We start from the raw sequence: 17,311 nt of genomic DNA, 5'->3' as shown, positions 1-17,311 counted from the left end.
CCAATTATGTTAAGTGCTGTGAAGAAAGTAATATAAGGTAATATGACAGTGACTTGAAGAATCTACTTTAGATTGGGTGGTCAGGAAAAGCCTCTTTGAGAAGGTGACATTTGGGCTGAGACCAGAGTCAGCTTTACAAAGAGCTAGGTCTGTGTAGGGGGCACAGTCCATAGAGAATGCAATGTCTAGCCTGGTAAGTTGAAGAGGCCCACAGAAAGCCAGTGTGGCTATAACTTAGTGAGCAAGAAGGAGCAAATGAAATGAGGTCATCAGGGGTGAGCCTGGTCATATTAGATTGATGCATATGCTCATTTAACAAACATTTAAGCACCTATTGTGTGCAGAGCATTGCTGAAGATATACAAATAAAACTGAGAAACCCCTAACTCAAGGATTCCATCCCCAGGAAAGAAAATTAAGAGTTTAGTAGGGGTGGGTGATAGAATTCTCAAAACAATTCTGCTACAGATTAGAAAGTGTTCCACTCCAGGCAGAAACACGGTGCAGACATTACTACGCTGCATCGCAAAGACAGTGACTCTCTAGAAGCAATTATAGCAACACAACCATGCACCTACTACAGTCAGCTTACATTATGAAGATGGGCACACACTAGTCGTCCAAAGCCATGGTAAGAAGTCTGAGATCCTGCCATCTGCTACCCCAGGGTAGGGAGATTAAGTCATCCCAGAGATGAGTCACTGAGCCCACCTTTCCCCACCCGATGAGCCTTCTCGGTTTTCGTGGGTGGGGCAGGACCATAGAAATCCCCCAACCCGGGCCTAAATCTGTCGCCCTCAGAAAACCCAGGCAGGGGAGCCGCGAAGATCACGGTTAGCACCTGATTCACCGAGGGAGTCAACGCAGGGTGGTGGCTACTGGTAACAGGCCCCCCGAGTCTCCCTAGGGGAAAAGGTCTGCGGCAGTTTGGGTGACCCCAATCCCAGGGGACCCGGCCCAGTGACGCGCTGCGGCCGGGTAAGCGTGGTGCCCGAACGACCACCAGACCCCGCCCCCGCCTGTCAGTCCAACTCCCGGAACGCGCTGCAGCAGCTCCCGAGGCTCGCACTGCGCGTGTGCCTTGGGTTTCGGCTCGGGTCGCCTAGGAACTGTGGGCCCCGCGGGGCGGAGCGAGTGGTTGCAGCTGCCCGGAGCTAGACTACAAGTCCCAGGGAGCCCGCCAGGGAGGGGCCCTGGGGCGCACAAGGGGCGTGCACTGGCAAAGCAAGACCATTTCCCGGTAAGGGCGCCTGTGCCTTTGCTCTGCTAGTCCGGGAAGTCCGGGGCGGACGAGCAGAAAGCCCTAGCGTCCAGGCCGGCTCCCTGAAGCAAACCCAGTGGCCTGGACGTCCCTGATAATTACTGTTGTTGTTCATACTGCGAACACGAAATTCTGTCCCAGGGCCTGCTCCCCCGCCCGCCCCACCTGCTCCTCCTTCCTGTTGTAACATGTCTTTAGTGAGCCTGCGACCTCATTACCAAGGGTGCTAGAGTTCGCATTCAGCCACCATGGGGAATGGGATGAACAAGGTAACGTGTCTTTCTTTCATTTGTGCTGGTTTTGCTTACACTTTTCAGCCTTCACCAAGGCTGGTGTTTGCTGGGTAGGGAGAGCCCTCGGCGAGCGCCCTGCTGTCGCTCCCCGACCTGCCTGTCCAGGTTGAGTTCCACAGCGACTTTGACACTGCGTGCGCTTTCCTCAGGTGGCAGCGGAAGGGAGGGGCGGTGCGCTCGTGATTTTTTTGTTTTTGGGGTGCGCCCCCCATCTTCAGGCCTCCTGCGGGCTTCTGGGTAAGCAGTGCCCCGCACCTACCCTGCCAGCCGGTGTGCTCTGCGACTGAGAGCAAGTCGTGCCCTTTAAAAGCGTTGACATTTGTTCTGCGGAGACCTCAGCTGAGCTCAGAGTGGTTGTGGTTTCATTTTCTCCCCTACACTCCCAAAGTCGGCTCTTCAAGCATCACCACCCACATTTTTAGTAAATTAGAGTAGAGAGATGTCTATGTTATTTAATTTCCTGTTTCTCTCATATTCTTCTTCTCCTTCTCTTTTTTCATGTGGACAAAGAAGTTGACAGTGACCTAAGTCCTGAAGTGTTACCTGGCAGCGGTGGGAGTTTAGAAAATTGATTCAGATCTGATTTATCTTGAATTATACGGCTTTTGCAACAAGGGGAACCTGTTGGCTGGCTGCTTGTGCTCATTTTGCCTTACAGAAAATCCATATCTGTCTCTTCTTTTTGTCCCTGTTTTGGCCCCATCTTCTACTCTCCAGTTTCCCCAGAACCCCCTTCCCAGGTTGTGGGATAGTCTGTGTCTTTACTGACAATGGAAAATACCAGATTTTAACTCTTGCAGTTGAGAGTTGCCTGGGGTTCATGTCACCCACAAGGTTAAGGATTTTGTGATCTGGTACTGCTAGTCTAAAGGAGAGACTTACAAAACTTTTAAAAAGCCCTCACCAAAGATAAGGACGAGATTTCATAGGCCTTTAAATGGTCTGCCTCCATTGTATTCCACACACCCACATCTCTACACAGACTCAGCTTTCATATTTGTTGGATATTATAATGTGGCTGTCTTTTCTTTTTTTTTTTTTTTCCCTTTGCTCACTGGGGTCAGCAGTGGTTTGGCTGGCTCTTTCAGCTAGAGTGTGAAGTGGAATGGGGAGTCTTAGAAGTCAAGGTTGGGAAGAAAAGTTCAGTCAGGGGTAATCCTGTGTACCCAGTTAAGTTTTTTCACCTTCCTATTTCATGTTTATTGTGTTTTGCAGACACAGTTTATGGAAGAACTACTGTGTGATTTAGGCCTGCATATCTGAGGCTTTTGGGTAATCAGAATTGTATACCTCGTGTGTATGTGTTTTTTTTTGGAGGGTGGGGTGGGGGAGTGGGCAGTGATCAAGATTGGAAACAGACTATTTCTCTCTTGGATAAATATTTGCATTATGTCCCCATTAGCACTGAAACCCATCAGCATCATGAGCCTTCTGCTTGTTAAATGAGAACAACAATAAAGGTGCTTCCATAAATTTGTGGGCTCTTTTTGCCTTCCCACTAATTGTAGTTATACCTTAGCTTTCCTTTAATTCCTTCTAGTTTTTTCCCCTTGAGTTCTTCACTCTCCACCTTTTTCAGCATTTAGTTTGTAGTTTAATATTATAATATTATAACTCAAAGAACATACTTAATAGCAATGATATCAAGATTAATTTAAGGCTTTTCAGCAAAAAACAGTCATATTCATGATTTTTACCTCTCAAAGAAAGTAATACATTTCTTGTTATTATCTTAACCATCTTGTATTGTAAATAGAGCCACCATATCTAATGTGCTGTGCTGGCTAGTTGTGAGGGCAGAGGGAGAGTATAATGGTAAGTGACACAAAGGTTCTTCATAGAACTTTTGGTATAGACCAGTGATTGAACCAACTGAGGTGTTTGCCTCCATTGTTACAAGTGAGTTTCCCATGAAATCCAGGGACAGCTTGATTTCCACCAGGCAGGATGCTTTTGGAGGACACAGAGCACTGAGGAAAGAAGAGACAATCAGCTTGGGCAGCTGGATTCTGAATAAAGTAAACCAACCTTGGCAGTCTGTGGGGGAATAAGATGTCAGAACCAGAGGGTCCTCACATACTGCCTATAATGGTAGTGCTTTTGTCATCCCATATTTAGGTCAATAATTCAGGTTGATCAAGATAAAAACATGGAGAAGCATTTAGAGTAGATTTCTCTAACATACCGCTTGGTTAGAGAGACTAGATTTTTGTTTTTAATGTGATATTATATTAGTTAAAATTAATAAGACAGGATAGGAGTTTGCATTATGGGTCCTCACCCAAAAGAGTAGGGGGTTCAGACCCTTGAAAGAGCTTTGTGTCAACTGAGAGCTTTCAACAACTCCACAGAAACATGACATTTTCATGCAACAGGCTCTTTAGTTTAACCCTAATCCCACTAGAGATGTTTACTAGATTGATCTTTAGCAGCATAGTGAGGCATTGTGGCTATGAGCCAGACACCTGGCTTTGAATCCAGGCTCTGCCAGTTACCAGCTGAGTGACTTTGGGCAGATGGTTTACCCTCTGTGTAACTCATCTGTAAAATAGGGATGAAAACAACAGCACTTGACTTCATGGGGTTATGGTGAAGATCAGATGAATTACTCTGTATGGTAAAGTCTCAAAACAGAGCCTGACACACCATAAACTCATTAGTGATTACAGTTTTAGCCAATTCAGAGGATCCATTTGGGAATGTTTTAGTTGACTGCCTTTCTGTTCTCCTTTTTATGAATATCAAACATGAAGGAAGAGAAAAGGTGGCTTTTCCTATATTGCAATTAATTTGGAGGTCTGGAGAGCTTTATCAGGTTATTTTTCGAAGTCTTTAGAATTCACTTGTTTCATTTTCAGTATTCAGTATCCCTCTCCCCATGGACTGAGGGGGAGGGGGAGGGAGGGGTTGATGGTCATGGTGGGGGGCACTTGTGGGGAGAAGCACTGGGTGTTATATGGAAACCAATTTGACAATAAACTATCAAAAAAAAAAAGAATTAACTTGGGATAAACTGCCATCCTAGCACAAAGGAAAGACTTCCACTACCTTCACAATCAATGGAAACTAGGTTCCAAACCTAACATTAGGAATTTAGTCATGTCACTTAATCTCTCTGAGGGTCCATTTCCCAATCTGCAAAAAGAGGAAAAGACAGACCTCTCAAGATTATAGTCAAGCTTAGGTTTTATATGCTGTAAGTACATGATATGAGGCTCAAAACTAATAGATCACAAATGCTGTGTTCTCCTTCTCTACGTCCTCACATCTTTAACTGGTCAGAATACAGAAGCCTCATTCCCTTATATTGTCTCTGTAATATGCTGTGTCCACCTGAGACATGACATTTATCACACAAGACAGGAATGTATTGATGAGTACATATTCCATGAGGACATGGAATGTAAATAAAAACTGCTATACTTGAAGCAGTCAGAAGAAAATCTACATTGTTTAGTTCCTAAGTTTTCTTTTGCTCTGCTGTCAGCACAGAGCCCACTTGGATCCTCTGTCTTCTCTCTCTCTCTGTCCCTTTCCCAGCTTGCATGTATGCACTCTCTCTCTCTCAAAATAAAGATAAGTAATAAATATAAAGAAATAAAATGTGGCTAATTGCAAATGAGATGTGATTTAAGTTTAAAATACATACCAGAGTTTAAAGAGTTAGTATAAAAACTGTAAACCATTTTATGAAGAATTTTACATATTGGTTCCAGAAATACATTTATGTGTTGGTTATATGTTATAAATATTCTGAATATATTTCAGTTAAATAAAATATTAAAATTGATTTCATCTCCTTTTTACTTTTTATGTGGCTACTAGAAGATTTTAAATAACATAATGTGGCTCATATTATATTTCCATTGGGCCACCACTGTGGTAAAAGACAGAGGGGCAGGGCTATCACAAACCTGATTTGGGGTATCTCTACCACTCTGCTGCTTCATGAGTGTGGTCTTGAACAAGTCACTTAATGTGTCTGAGCTTCAATTTCTTTACCTCCTTTGATTCATAGAGATGATGGTTAGCTTATTTGCTTTAAAACAAATATGATGAGGACAGCTCAGGTCAGTTAAGCATCTGGGTGGGAAATAAGTCTCCATATTTGCTTTAAAACAAATATGATAAGGGCGGCTCAGTCAGTTAAGCTCAGGTCATGCTTCCTGCTCAGAACCTGGAGCCTGCTTCACATTCTGTGTCTCCTTCTCCTGCCCCTCCCCTGCTCATGCTCTACCTCTCTATCTCAAAAATAAATAAACATTAAAAAAATTAAAAACCAAATATGATGATACCTCTCCCAGTTACTAATGAAATTCTTGAGAGAAGCAAATGAGAATTTATTAGAAGACATTCCTGCAAACTGTAAAGTACAAATATGCATGGCTCTCAGTGTTCTTATATTTGTCCTATAAATGGTTATAGTGATAACACTGGTTTAGGACAGCTTTGTTCTCCTAAAGATAAGGGAGTATAGTTGAGAAAGGAGTTTAGTTCAAGGGGAAAAGATCAATGACATGCATATGCCTCCCTAGGCATATGTCAGGGTTCCTCAACTTCTACACTATTAACAATTTCGGAGAGGGTCAACTTTTGTTGTGGGGGGCTGTCTTACACATTGTAGGAGGTTTTGCAACATTACAGACCTCTGCATACCCACTAGATGCCAGTTGCACCATTTCCCCATTGTGACAACCAAAAATGTCTTCAGGTATTCCCAGGTGTCTCCTGGAGGGCAAAATCCTCCCCATTGAGAGCCACTGGCCTAGGCTTCTTCACTCAGAGGAGAAGGTGTGTGTGATCTAGAGCTTATATTGTTATCAAAAGTAATAGGGCCTTGGAGAATGTGGCCATTTGTAGCAAAGTGGATGGACCTCGAGGGTGTCATGCTAAGCGAAATAAGTCAGGCAGAGAAGGACAGATACCATATGTTTGCACTCATAGGTCTAACAGGAGAAACCTAACAGAGGACCATAGGGAGGGGAAGAGTGAGGGGAGAGAGAGGGACACAAATCATGAGAGACTATTGAATACTGAAAACGAACTGAGGGCTAAACGGGGAGTGGGGGGAAGGGGGTGGTGGTCATGTAGGAGGGCACTTGTGGGGAAGAGCACTGGGTGTTATATGGAAACCAATTTGACAATAAGCTATTAAAAAAAAAGTAATAGGGCCTTAAAAGTTAAGCTCTGTTTTTGTACAGTAAAGGGCTGGAAGGTTAGACATTCTTGTGCTATAAATGCTACTGTTTCCATGTGACAGCACCTGACTTGGCCACCTTCATAATTTATTTTTCCATCCCCCTGTTTATCAAATTATATTATTGAACACCTGCTATTGTCAAGGCACTGTGCTAGAGGCTGTACTGGGAAATGAATGTCAAAGACAAGAAGACCCTGCCACCCTGGCCCCAGGCAGTTTACAGAGAAGTACCTCTGCTGGAGGTAAATATAACATGTACACAGCTGTACAGATCAAAACTGCTCTTTGCTGGTAATCTCTGTCTTTGGTCCTCTGTACTACCTTCTGGATGTTTTTTTCTTTTCAATGTTAAATTTTTATTTTGTATTGAAGGAAGATGCTTAAGAAAATGTTCTAAGTGCATACGAGAGTATTCTCAGTTTTATCCTTTTGTAAATGCCAGCTGGTTAAGTCCATGGTCGAATGGCATTAAGAAAGTCTGTGAAATTTAACTCTTCAGAGAATCCACCAAAGCTCTCCCACTTTGAAACCCAGAAAGTTCTTTCTGACTTAAGAAGAATTAAGAGTCTCTTACTGTCCCCCTCCCTTCCTCCAACCTTGTACTGCTGCCTGATTGGGAATTTTATCTCTTAAATCTGTTTGGGTGGTGTTCTTAGACTCCATGGCATCCTGAAGCACTAAGAGAAATGTTTAAAAAATAAACAAAATATTTACTCCCTTAGAAGCAGTAAAAATTGTTCATAAGTGCTTTTTTGTGGCTAAGGATTTGGTTTTATGTATTTCTGTATGGCCAGTGTACTATAGTGTGGGTGTGAATGATATTGATCAAGAGGAGCCATTAACCATGGAGAATCTTTAGCATGGTCTCAAAGTATTTTCTGCAGGAGTCTGCCTTTCTATTTGCAGTCTTTTATCAGAAAACAAGAATCCTTTTTTGACTAGTGTAGTGCCAGAGTGCATCTTCCATTGCAGTTCATGCTGTGCTCCATCACCTTTTATTATCTCTTCATGTGCCAGACTCTGTGCAGGCTTTTGAGGCAGAGGAGAGAACACAACAGAATCCTGCTTGAAGGTCAATCAAAAAAGCAAGCAAATAATAAAACAATTTTAAGTTCTCACAAATAAATTGAAGAAAATGACAGAGGGGTTTAATGGAGGGTTATCAGAGAGTTTAGTGGTCAGGAAAGATGTCCCTGAGGAGCTGTCATCCCATGGAAGACCTAAATGACAAGGAGGCACCCAGGCGAACAGTGGGAGAAGACCATTCTTAGCAGATGGAAAGAACAATTATTTTCCAGGCCCAAAGATGATTAGGACCAATCTGGTTCTTATTATTTTAGAGTCAGAGAACATTCCCAAACTGCATATACACACACTTCTTTTCTTGATCTATGCATTTCTTTCCTCCCAGGTGGTAATGATTTTCATGTCCCTGTGTTCTTGCTTCTGGCTTGAGATCAGACTTCATGAATTGACTGGTCAGCCACTTTGTCCCGGATGAACATTCCACTCTTCCATGGTCTCCTCTACAAGCCATCTTTATGTTGTAACATGATTGCATTTCATTTTTCTCTTTCTCTGTACTTAAGGATTACCAGCAACAATCATATTAGGGAAGTAGATGGGTCAGATGTTTTAAGTTTTAAGTTTGAATTATGAAGCTTACTGGAGTAAAATTTTAAGTATTCATTGGGTTTTTATTCTTCTTGAAAACAAAAATGTAATTTCTCCTTCTGCAAATGGCCAGTCCTGCAGCTTTCCTTTATCTTGTTTTGTAATTCTATATGGAAGAAACTACAGAAATGGATTGAGCTATTTACTTTCTATTTCTAGCCCTTGAAACATTAGTTTACTCTCCTGGTCTTGAAAATGGAGTTAAAAGTTTACTGACATAGCTCTGTCATCTCTTTGCATATGTGGAATTTAAGAAACAAAACAGATAAACATGGAGCGGGGTGGGAAGAGAGGCAGATTGTCAAACAGACTCTTAACTCTAGTGAACAAATTGAGGGTTGCTGGAGGAGAGGTGGGCGGTGGGGGGGGGGATGGGTTACACAGGTGATGGGTATTAAGGAGAGCACTTATTGTGATGAGCACCAGGAGTTGTAAGTGATGAATCACTAAATTCTACACCTGAAACTATTACACTGTATGTTAACTGAAATTTAAATAAAAACTTGAAAAATGAAAGAAAAAGTTTAAATACATGCAAAAATGTGCATCTTAAATTATTTTTAGTATGTTGGCTGTTTAATTTTAGTAACTTTAAGCCTTTGTCTGCCAGCACTCTGCCTTGGCTTCCCTTTGGGATGCCACTCTCATCCAACACTGGCCCCTGTGCTGCTGGTGTGATCGTCACAATCTCTGTGGAAACCTGTCCAGGGCAGAAAGCTGTAAAGTTTGATTTCTCAGGCTTTACTCACCGTTGTTTTTCATCTCTCACCTTTCCTTGCTTTGCCTCCTCCCATTTTATTCACATTGTCTTTTTGTTCATTTATTCATTGAAGAAACGTTTACTTGAGTACCTACCAATCAAGGGAGAATCATTCAAGTTTAGAGAAAACATATTCACAAATATGATGCAGGCCAACATAAAGTTGTTGTGGGGGCCAGATTCCTCAAACATAAGAAAGGGCTTCCATGACTAAGAAACCAATAAAATAAAATAATTGTCTATTACAGTGTTTATAATTTTTTAGTGTAGCCAAGGGGGATGATGGACCCCAAATAGGGACTATTTCTCTGTTTAAAGGGAATATTGAAAACAAAGAAATGTGATATTACAAGTTAGGACCAGTAAGGCAAATAGGAAAATAGGGGTTACTTGACTTGGCTGCATATTACAGAGAAATAGAGAAAATCCTTCAGGGGTAAGTTCAAACCATCCTGTGGAAGCCAAGTTGAAATTTTCAGTTGAAATTCAGTTTTGGCTTTCTTTTTCTAGAAAAGAAAGGGTTTGCTACTAAACATTATCTAGAAAATGACCCAGTGAGAATATGGCATTTAAAAATTAATTTGGTGGGATAGAGAAGTTAGTTCAATGGATACTGCTCTACCCCATATATGAACTGAGGCTCTGATATGGGGTGGCAGCTTTGGGCCAAAGAGCCAAGACTCTTCTGGGATTTTGTAACTCACTGGGGAGAGAGAGGCACTAAGGAAGGGAAAGGGAGGTAATGTAGTGGTAGTAGCCTCCAGGTTTTCACTCTGGGTGACTGGGAAAAGGTGACATCAGGAGACTTGAATTGATAATGTGGGTGGGAAGACAATGTTCAGATTCAGGTAGCCTTGCAGAGAGTGGAAACCAGACTGGAGCTGGCTTCTAAGGGACAGATTTAGGAATCATAAAACTGGGGCACTTGGGTGGCCCAGTCGGTTAAACATCTGACTCTTGATTTTGGTCAGAGCATGATCTTACAGTTTGTGGGTTCGATCTCCACTTTGGGCTCTGTGCTGACAGTGCAGAGCCAGCTTGAGATTCTTTCTCTTCCTCTCTCTCTGCCCTCTCCTGCTGTCTCTCTCAAAATAAATAAACTTAAAAAAAGAAAGCAATCATAAAACCATGGATCTTAGAGCAAGGAAGAGAGGTGATCTCCTGTCTTTGCTTTATTTTATTTAAAAGATAATATGAAATGTATTAGTACAAAAAAAAAAAACTGGGCCATAATCTTTTCCCCAAATAACCCCTCTTGACTTAAAAAGAAAAAAAGTAGGGGCACCTGGGTGGCTCAGTTAGTTAAGTGTCCAACTCTTGATTTTGGCTCAGGTCATGATATCATGGTTCATGGAATGGAGTCCCATGCTTGGGATTCTCTAGCTCCCTCTCTCTCTGATCCTCCTCTGCACATGCACATGTGTGAACTCTCTCTCTCTCTTTCTCTTTCTCTCTCTCTCTCAAAATAAATAAACTTTAAAAAGAAAAGTAAATTGAAGTTATGCTTACATGAAGTTATACCATACAAAGCATATAGAAAAGTGAAAACAGAAATACAAGTATCCCTGTTTGGTCGCTATGTTCTCTGATTCCTCAGCTTGGCAACCTCTCTACCCCAGCACAGAAGTTAACCCTAGACCTGTATTGTTGTGTTCTAGAAGGCTGCCTTGACAGTGCCACAGTACTTCCCCCTACAGTGACTTGCACAGATGCCTTCAATTTTTAGCAAGGCAGCTGGTTGTCAGGAAAATGCTCAAAGAAACCCATGCATGTGAAGAATGTTACTACAGGCTGCTTTTAGCTTCCTGATGGAAGTGGATAAAAATAGGGAGTGCGAAGCATAGGAGCTGAGTAGGATGTGGGGTGGTAGTACTGACAGGAGGATGTTACCAGGGCACCAAGGGTCTTCAGTGGCCAGTATTCTGTGTGCACTTGAAAATCATGTCAGCTTCCAAGAGCAGTGTCTGTATTTGAATTTCAACCTTTTCATACAAAGTAATGCCAGACAAGAATTAGCTTTGTATTTTGCAAAGTGGGGAGTTGCATATGAATAACCGTGTCCCTGGTTCTTATCTCAGATCTACTGAATTATTCTATATGGTGGCTGAGGCTCGGGCTTGTTCATAAATCTGAATTTTTAACAGCTTCTATTGATTCTGTGGATTGTCTTGTTTGAGAACCACCACCTTAGGAGAAGTAGACATTTTGGAGCAAATGTATGTTCTTATTAACTTGTGCATTTGCACAGTTGGTTCATTCATTTAGTAACTCTTTGTTGAATAGTAGTCATTGACTGAACCCTGGGCTAGGAGCTGGATATATAGCAGCGAGTGGGAGGATGTGTTTGCTGTCTAAAGATCTTTCTAGCCTAGCAGAGGAGACAGACCTTCACCTAGCAATACCCCTGTGACATCATCACTACAAGGGAAGTACTGAGGACTACAGGTGCTGAAACTGGGGATTATGCCAGACTCTGGGCTCAGGACAGGCCTCCCCAGGGTGTCAGAGCTGAGAACTGAAGGATGAAGAGCGTAGGAGTATAGCTTCCAGATTTGGAAAGAGCATGCACCAAGACCTCAGCAAAGGGAGGTTTGCTGGAGCTATGAGATAAGCAGGGGATGTTTATGGTGTTATAAGAAAAGGAAGAGTAGAGGGAGAAGGGTAGGAAGGAGTGGTAGAAGGCTGAGGGCCCTTGGATTTGGGGCTGGACTCTCAGAATGCCAAGGAGCATTGAGGGGCATAAGTGAGTGAAAAAACATGGCTATCTGTAGGATCTGTGGGAGGATTCTCGTCTTCAAAGTCCCATGAGCTGATGAGCACCAACATGTGGCCATTCACAAACTATTTGAGCAGGCTTCCTAGTGGCTGTGGGCAGGGTCAGAGCCCTGGAAACAAGGATGCCAGGTCCTTTGTGCTGTCCATTGAGGAGGGTGCCGGGAAGTGGATATGGCAGGCAACAGGCCTGGGCTGTACTCCCACTGCTATGGTGAGGGCCCAGCCTCTATACTTCAAGTCTGTAACACTAACATTTGATCTGTGTCTCTCCCCTAGATCCTGCCTGGCCTATACATCGGCAACTTCAAAGGTGAGTTATCTTTTATTATTGTGGTAACATATGCATAATATAAAATGTGCCATTTATACCATTTTTAAGTGTAGACTTCAGGTGACATTAAACACATTCGCATTCCTCTGCAATGATCAATTTCCAGAACTCTTTTCATCTTCCCAAACTGAAACTCTGTGCCCCTTAAGCACTATTTTTCCCCACCCTCGACCCCTAGAAACCACCATTCTACCTTCTGTGTCTGTGAATTCGACTGCTTTAGGTACCTCAGTGAGTGGAGTCTGGCATGCAATGTTTGTCCTTTTGTGTCTGGCTTATTTCATTGATCATAGTGTTGATTCATGTGGTAATATGTGTCAGAATGTATTTCCTCTTTAAGGCTATATATATATAATGCTATATACATACACACACACACGCACACACACACACACACACATATATATATATATATATATATATATATACACACACACACACACACACACACACACACACACACACACACACACAGCCTTACCTTTCATCTGTTGATGGAAATTTGGGCTGCTTTCACCAAAGGTGAGTTTATGTCCTAAAAGATCAGCTTGAATCTTCTCAAGCACAGTTGAGTCAAGGTATCAACTCAGTTTATACAAAATCTGATCTGGACAAACCTACCACTTTTGTCCAGGCTCCTTGCTGGGCCCTCATACTTGTGCTCAACCCCTTAACCAATGGCTGACAGAGTGCTGTGGGGCCACATAGGTTCCAACTTACCTCTTATCTTCATCTTAATTCTGCATGCTTGCTGGAATATTATTATCAAAAGAATATGGCTAAAAGTCCCATTTAGCAGCCATGTAACTTATCTATAATCTTTTATAATTTTTATTTTCTAGTTATTGTTAATAAATTTTCAGAAACCTGGGAAAAATAGGTGATAATTTTATCTCTGGTAGATTATTCCCTTCTTGTGTTGACTTTTCATCTTACACATTTCTCTGCAGCTTGTTCAATATGTATTGATTCACTGTTAGCTACTGACTTTATTTTTAGTTCATCTGTCTCAAAATGGTCTTTAGTGGTAGAGGGGTGAACAGGCTTTTGTTGGTTTCCAGAGAGGGACCTTGTTCCCTTCCATGTGATGTTCTCACTGTGTTTTAAGTGAAAACACTGGTTCCTTAGCATTCGAGATACTTATACTTAATAGGATGGAGTAGACCTAGGAAACTTGCAGAAACAAGCCTGCCTGTTGGAGAGAGCCAAACCTTCTCATAGGCATCCAAAGTTCCTCCCTCCTGGAACAAGCCAGAACACATTCCTGTCTGTTTTGGGGTTGTTTAAATGTGAGTTCAAGTTCAAAACTGACTATAAAAACAATATTTTTTACCAATATATTTTAAATTACTTTAATGTCACAGGAAATTAACCATTAAGATAATTACTTAAAAATGCATAAAATAACACCTATCTTTCATAATCAGATGATGACTTTATCTCCAAATCATTTAACTATGAGATCTCATTACTGTATATCTATTTCCCTGTGAATCTGTATCAGGTTTTCTCCCCCAAACAATTCTGCACTCATAAAAAAAAATAATGCTGAAGTATGATATATTTACTCATCAGAACTGTCAAAAAAGAGTTACCTTTGAAAAGTAAATCTTGCTAAAATAGTATATAAGAAACCAAAAGAACACACATAGGAACAGCCCAGAAAATTTTAAGTTCTGTACCCCCTGATTAATAAAAATGCCTCACGAGAAACCACATTGAATGAGAAAATGCATAATGCTGATCTTTTTTTTCTTTGCATAATGTTTATTTCCTTCTCTTCTCCCCCCAACCACCCCATTTGGCTCCTAGTGCTGTTAATTGGCCTCAAAGAAAATTGAGCATAGCGAGCTGACAGCTGCTAATTGCTACTAGAACATTTTAAAAATAGTACTGGAGTTCCTAAATTAGTAAGCTTTGTAGTTCTGAAAAAGTAGCAAGTGCTTTGTGGTTGGTAGGCAGTAGTACTGGAATACATTAAGGAGCAACTATCTTTTGGGGTTACTTAGGGAGTTATTAACTACTTTCATGAAGCGAGGGGAATGTCTTTGTGTTTGAGAACAGAGGTTAGGATAAATTCTTAGAATTGCTATGTGGAAGTGTTTAAAAATTACAAATTGTAACGAATACCAACAAAATTCAGTATTTCTGCCAACAGTTTATGAGATTTTTATCCTTATTCATAGTAGGTTACTTTCTTCTGGAAGATCTAGGGTGCATAGTTATAAGGAACATTTAAAACTCTTTATACTAAAATCTGTACCTATGTTCTAAGTATTCAGAAATCCAGTTCCTGGATTCTTGCCTTGGGTTTTACCATTAGAGATGTCTATACCAGCCTATATCTCTTCTGTTCATGGTTGATATTTTTTCATTGTCTTCGATTATTCTGACATTAGTATGTGGTCATTTTTTATTCACTCATTATTTTGCCAAACATTTATTTAATACTTACAAGTGTAAGGCTTATCTAAAGTAAAGGAATAATGGTATAGTGAATGGACAAGAAGATGGAAGGTTGCTCTTCATATAGTTGCCTGTGAATTAACTCATTCATTTCATAAACATTTTGCAAGTGCCTGATGTGTGGGGCACTGTGTTGAAATTCTGATGTGAATGTACATTTTAGTCCTCAGTGGTTCAGAGTCAGGAGGAGAAGGTACAAAACAGGGGAGCTGGTCCTACCATGGAGAGAAGCTGTGATGTAGTCTGCCTTGGAATCTAGTTACCCCCCACCACACATGAGCCAGATTTTACCCTAAGACACATTACACAGTCTGGACACCAGCGGGGCTGTGATGAGGATGAACCAGACACTGCAGCTGATATATTCCATTCAGTGTCTGGCATGTAACTAGTCAGCAAGTGTCAGGCCCTCCTTGCCCTCTTTACCTATGGAATAGGAACCACACACTTCTTTCAGGCTGTTGTAGAAAGGAGATAGAGCTCATGCAGCACCCATGTCATGCTAGGTGCACAGTAGGCATTGATCATCAATAGCTACTAAGGGTGAAAGACCAAGGTGAAAGGATCATGACTGCTCCTAGAAAGTGAATTTAGCTGTCATATGTGCATTAGCACTATGTCTCATTTGTCATTTTCTTCTCTTTTTAAAATTACAAGTAACATAACAATCAATACAAAAATATATAAAGAAAAATTAAGGAAATTTTTTTTACCTCTCTGAGAGATCTTCATTGTTTTATAACATGGACTGGCACTGCTGCCCAGGCCTTGGTTCTAGTGGCTGTGGTCTCCTCAGTCCAATCATTGAATGGCCTCCTGTCCTGGCTCCTTCCTCCCCTCTCTCACTCTCCCTTTCTGTTTTGCCTCTCCTTCCTTCCTTCCTTCTTCTCTTCCTTCCTTCCTTCCTTCCTTCCTTCCTTCCTTCCTTCCTTCCTTCCTTCCAGTGTGATCTTTTATATGTCACTCAGCAATTTCCTCCTTCTCCTCCTCCTCCTCCTCCTCCTTCTTTTTAACTTTGCAGTGAATCACAAATGGTTTTCTAACACCTAGTTATTCTTCTACCTAGAGAAAAACTCACAAACCAGCCCAGCTTCTGGAGTCTGGTATTTGATGAGGGCCTCTCAGTTGAGGTTCCTTAGCTGAAAGCTGGCTCTGCCGAGAAACTGGGAGGGAAGGCAGGAGTGGAAGTTTGAAGAGTAGCTCCAGGCCAAGAGGGTAGGGTTATATGCTGACTCACTATTTGGTAGATCCCAAAGTGGATCTGAACTGACAGAGGACACCTTCCTTGTTTGAAGATGTCCACAAACTTCTAGAAATGTGGGGAATATGCTCACACCCTATGTTGTGTGTTTGTGATGTAAATAGAGACATGTTCATGGCCTTAGAGCCTTTGTTCTGTGTCTGCCAGTGAGAATGACCATGGTTCCCAGTGGTGGTTCCCCAGTTGTTCAGATAAGGCTGACCTGGTGAACACTGATATTTGGTAATCTGCTATTAACTTAGCCTAAGAGAGTCAGATGGTGAGTGATGAGCATCAGGTGGTGGAGCAAGAGCTGGAATTCAGATGTCTTTCAAATAAGCATGTATTTGGAAACATTCAGTGGTAATGGAGATTGAAGCCCATACTGCAGCCTTGAAACTTAATCTGGTCCCGATGATGATGATGATGATGATGATGATAATGGCAATGATGACATTTACTACATATTAGCCAAACACTCTTCTAAGCATATCATTTAGTATTTCCAGCAGCCCTTTGAGGTGCTACTCTTATTGTCTTTCCACTTTAAAGGTGACAAAAGTGAGGCATAGAAAAACTTGCCCAAGGTCAGTACCAATAAATGTTACAGCCCACATTTGGTAAAAAAGGGAACGTGTAGGAACTGCCCCATTTTGGCTCCCAGCCCAGATTGGAAATGTATCTATTTAAAGTTGAATGTTGGGAAACACAAATCAAAACCACACTGAGATACCACCTCACGCCAGTCAGAGTTGCTAAAATGAACAAATCAAGAGACTATAGATGCTGGCGAGGGTGTGGAGAGATGGGCACCCTCCTACACTGTTGGTGGCAATGTAAACTGGTGCAGCCGCTCTGGAAAACAGGGTGGAGGTTCCTCAAAAAACTATCCATAGAACTCCCTATGACCCAGCAATAGCATTGCTGGGGATTTACCCAAGAGATACAGAAATGCTGATGCATAGGAGCACATGTACCCCAATATTCATAGCAGCACTGCCAACAATAGCCAAATCATGGAAAGAGCCTAAATGTCCATCACCTGATGAGTAAATCAAGATGTGGTCTATATACACAGTGGAGCACTACATGGCAATGAGAAAGAATGAAATCTGGCCATTTGTAGCAAAGTGGATGGACCTCGAGGGTGTCATGCTAAGTGAAATAAGTCAGGTGGAGAAGGACAGATACCATATGTTTGCACTCATAGGTCTACAGGAGAACAGGAGAAACCTAATGGAGGACCAGGAGGAGGGGAAGAGGGAAAGAGAGTTGGGGAGAGAGAGGGACACTAAACTTGAGAGACTATTG

The 17,311-nt window shown here is 41.8% G+C and overlaps 1 protein-coding gene across 4 annotated transcripts in view; it reads left to right on the top strand.

Moving 5' to 3' along the window:
- The first annotated feature begins 1,247 nt into the window (after positions 1 to 1,247).
- DUSP22 (dual specificity phosphatase 22) overlaps positions 1,248 to 17,311 on the top strand; it is a 60,232-nt gene continuing 44,168 nt past the window's right edge. For 2 of the 4 annotated variants that reach the window (XM_029944928.1, XM_029944927.1), the window contains exons 1-3: positions 1,248 to 1,530; positions 2,770 to 2,826; positions 12,240 to 12,273. Coding sequence is in view for 2 of the 4 variants with exons in the window: in XM_029944926.1 (XP_029800786.1) it covers positions 1,510 to 1,530; positions 12,240 to 12,273 (55 nt within the window). In the remaining 2 variants the exon portion in view is untranslated. The remainder of the gene's footprint in view (positions 1,531 to 2,769; positions 2,827 to 12,239; positions 12,274 to 17,311) is intronic. The other 2 variants (XM_029944926.1, XM_029944925.1) reach the window with 1 other exon arrangement.

Source organism: Suricata suricatta, chromosome 7 (genome assembly GCF_006229205.1).
Source record: "Suricata suricatta isolate VVHF042 chromosome 7, meerkat_22Aug2017_6uvM2_HiC, whole genome shotgun sequence".
NCBI lineage: Eukaryota > Metazoa > Chordata > Mammalia > Carnivora > Herpestidae > Suricata > Suricata suricatta.
This window is presented reverse-complemented; position numbering and strand designations above follow the sequence as displayed.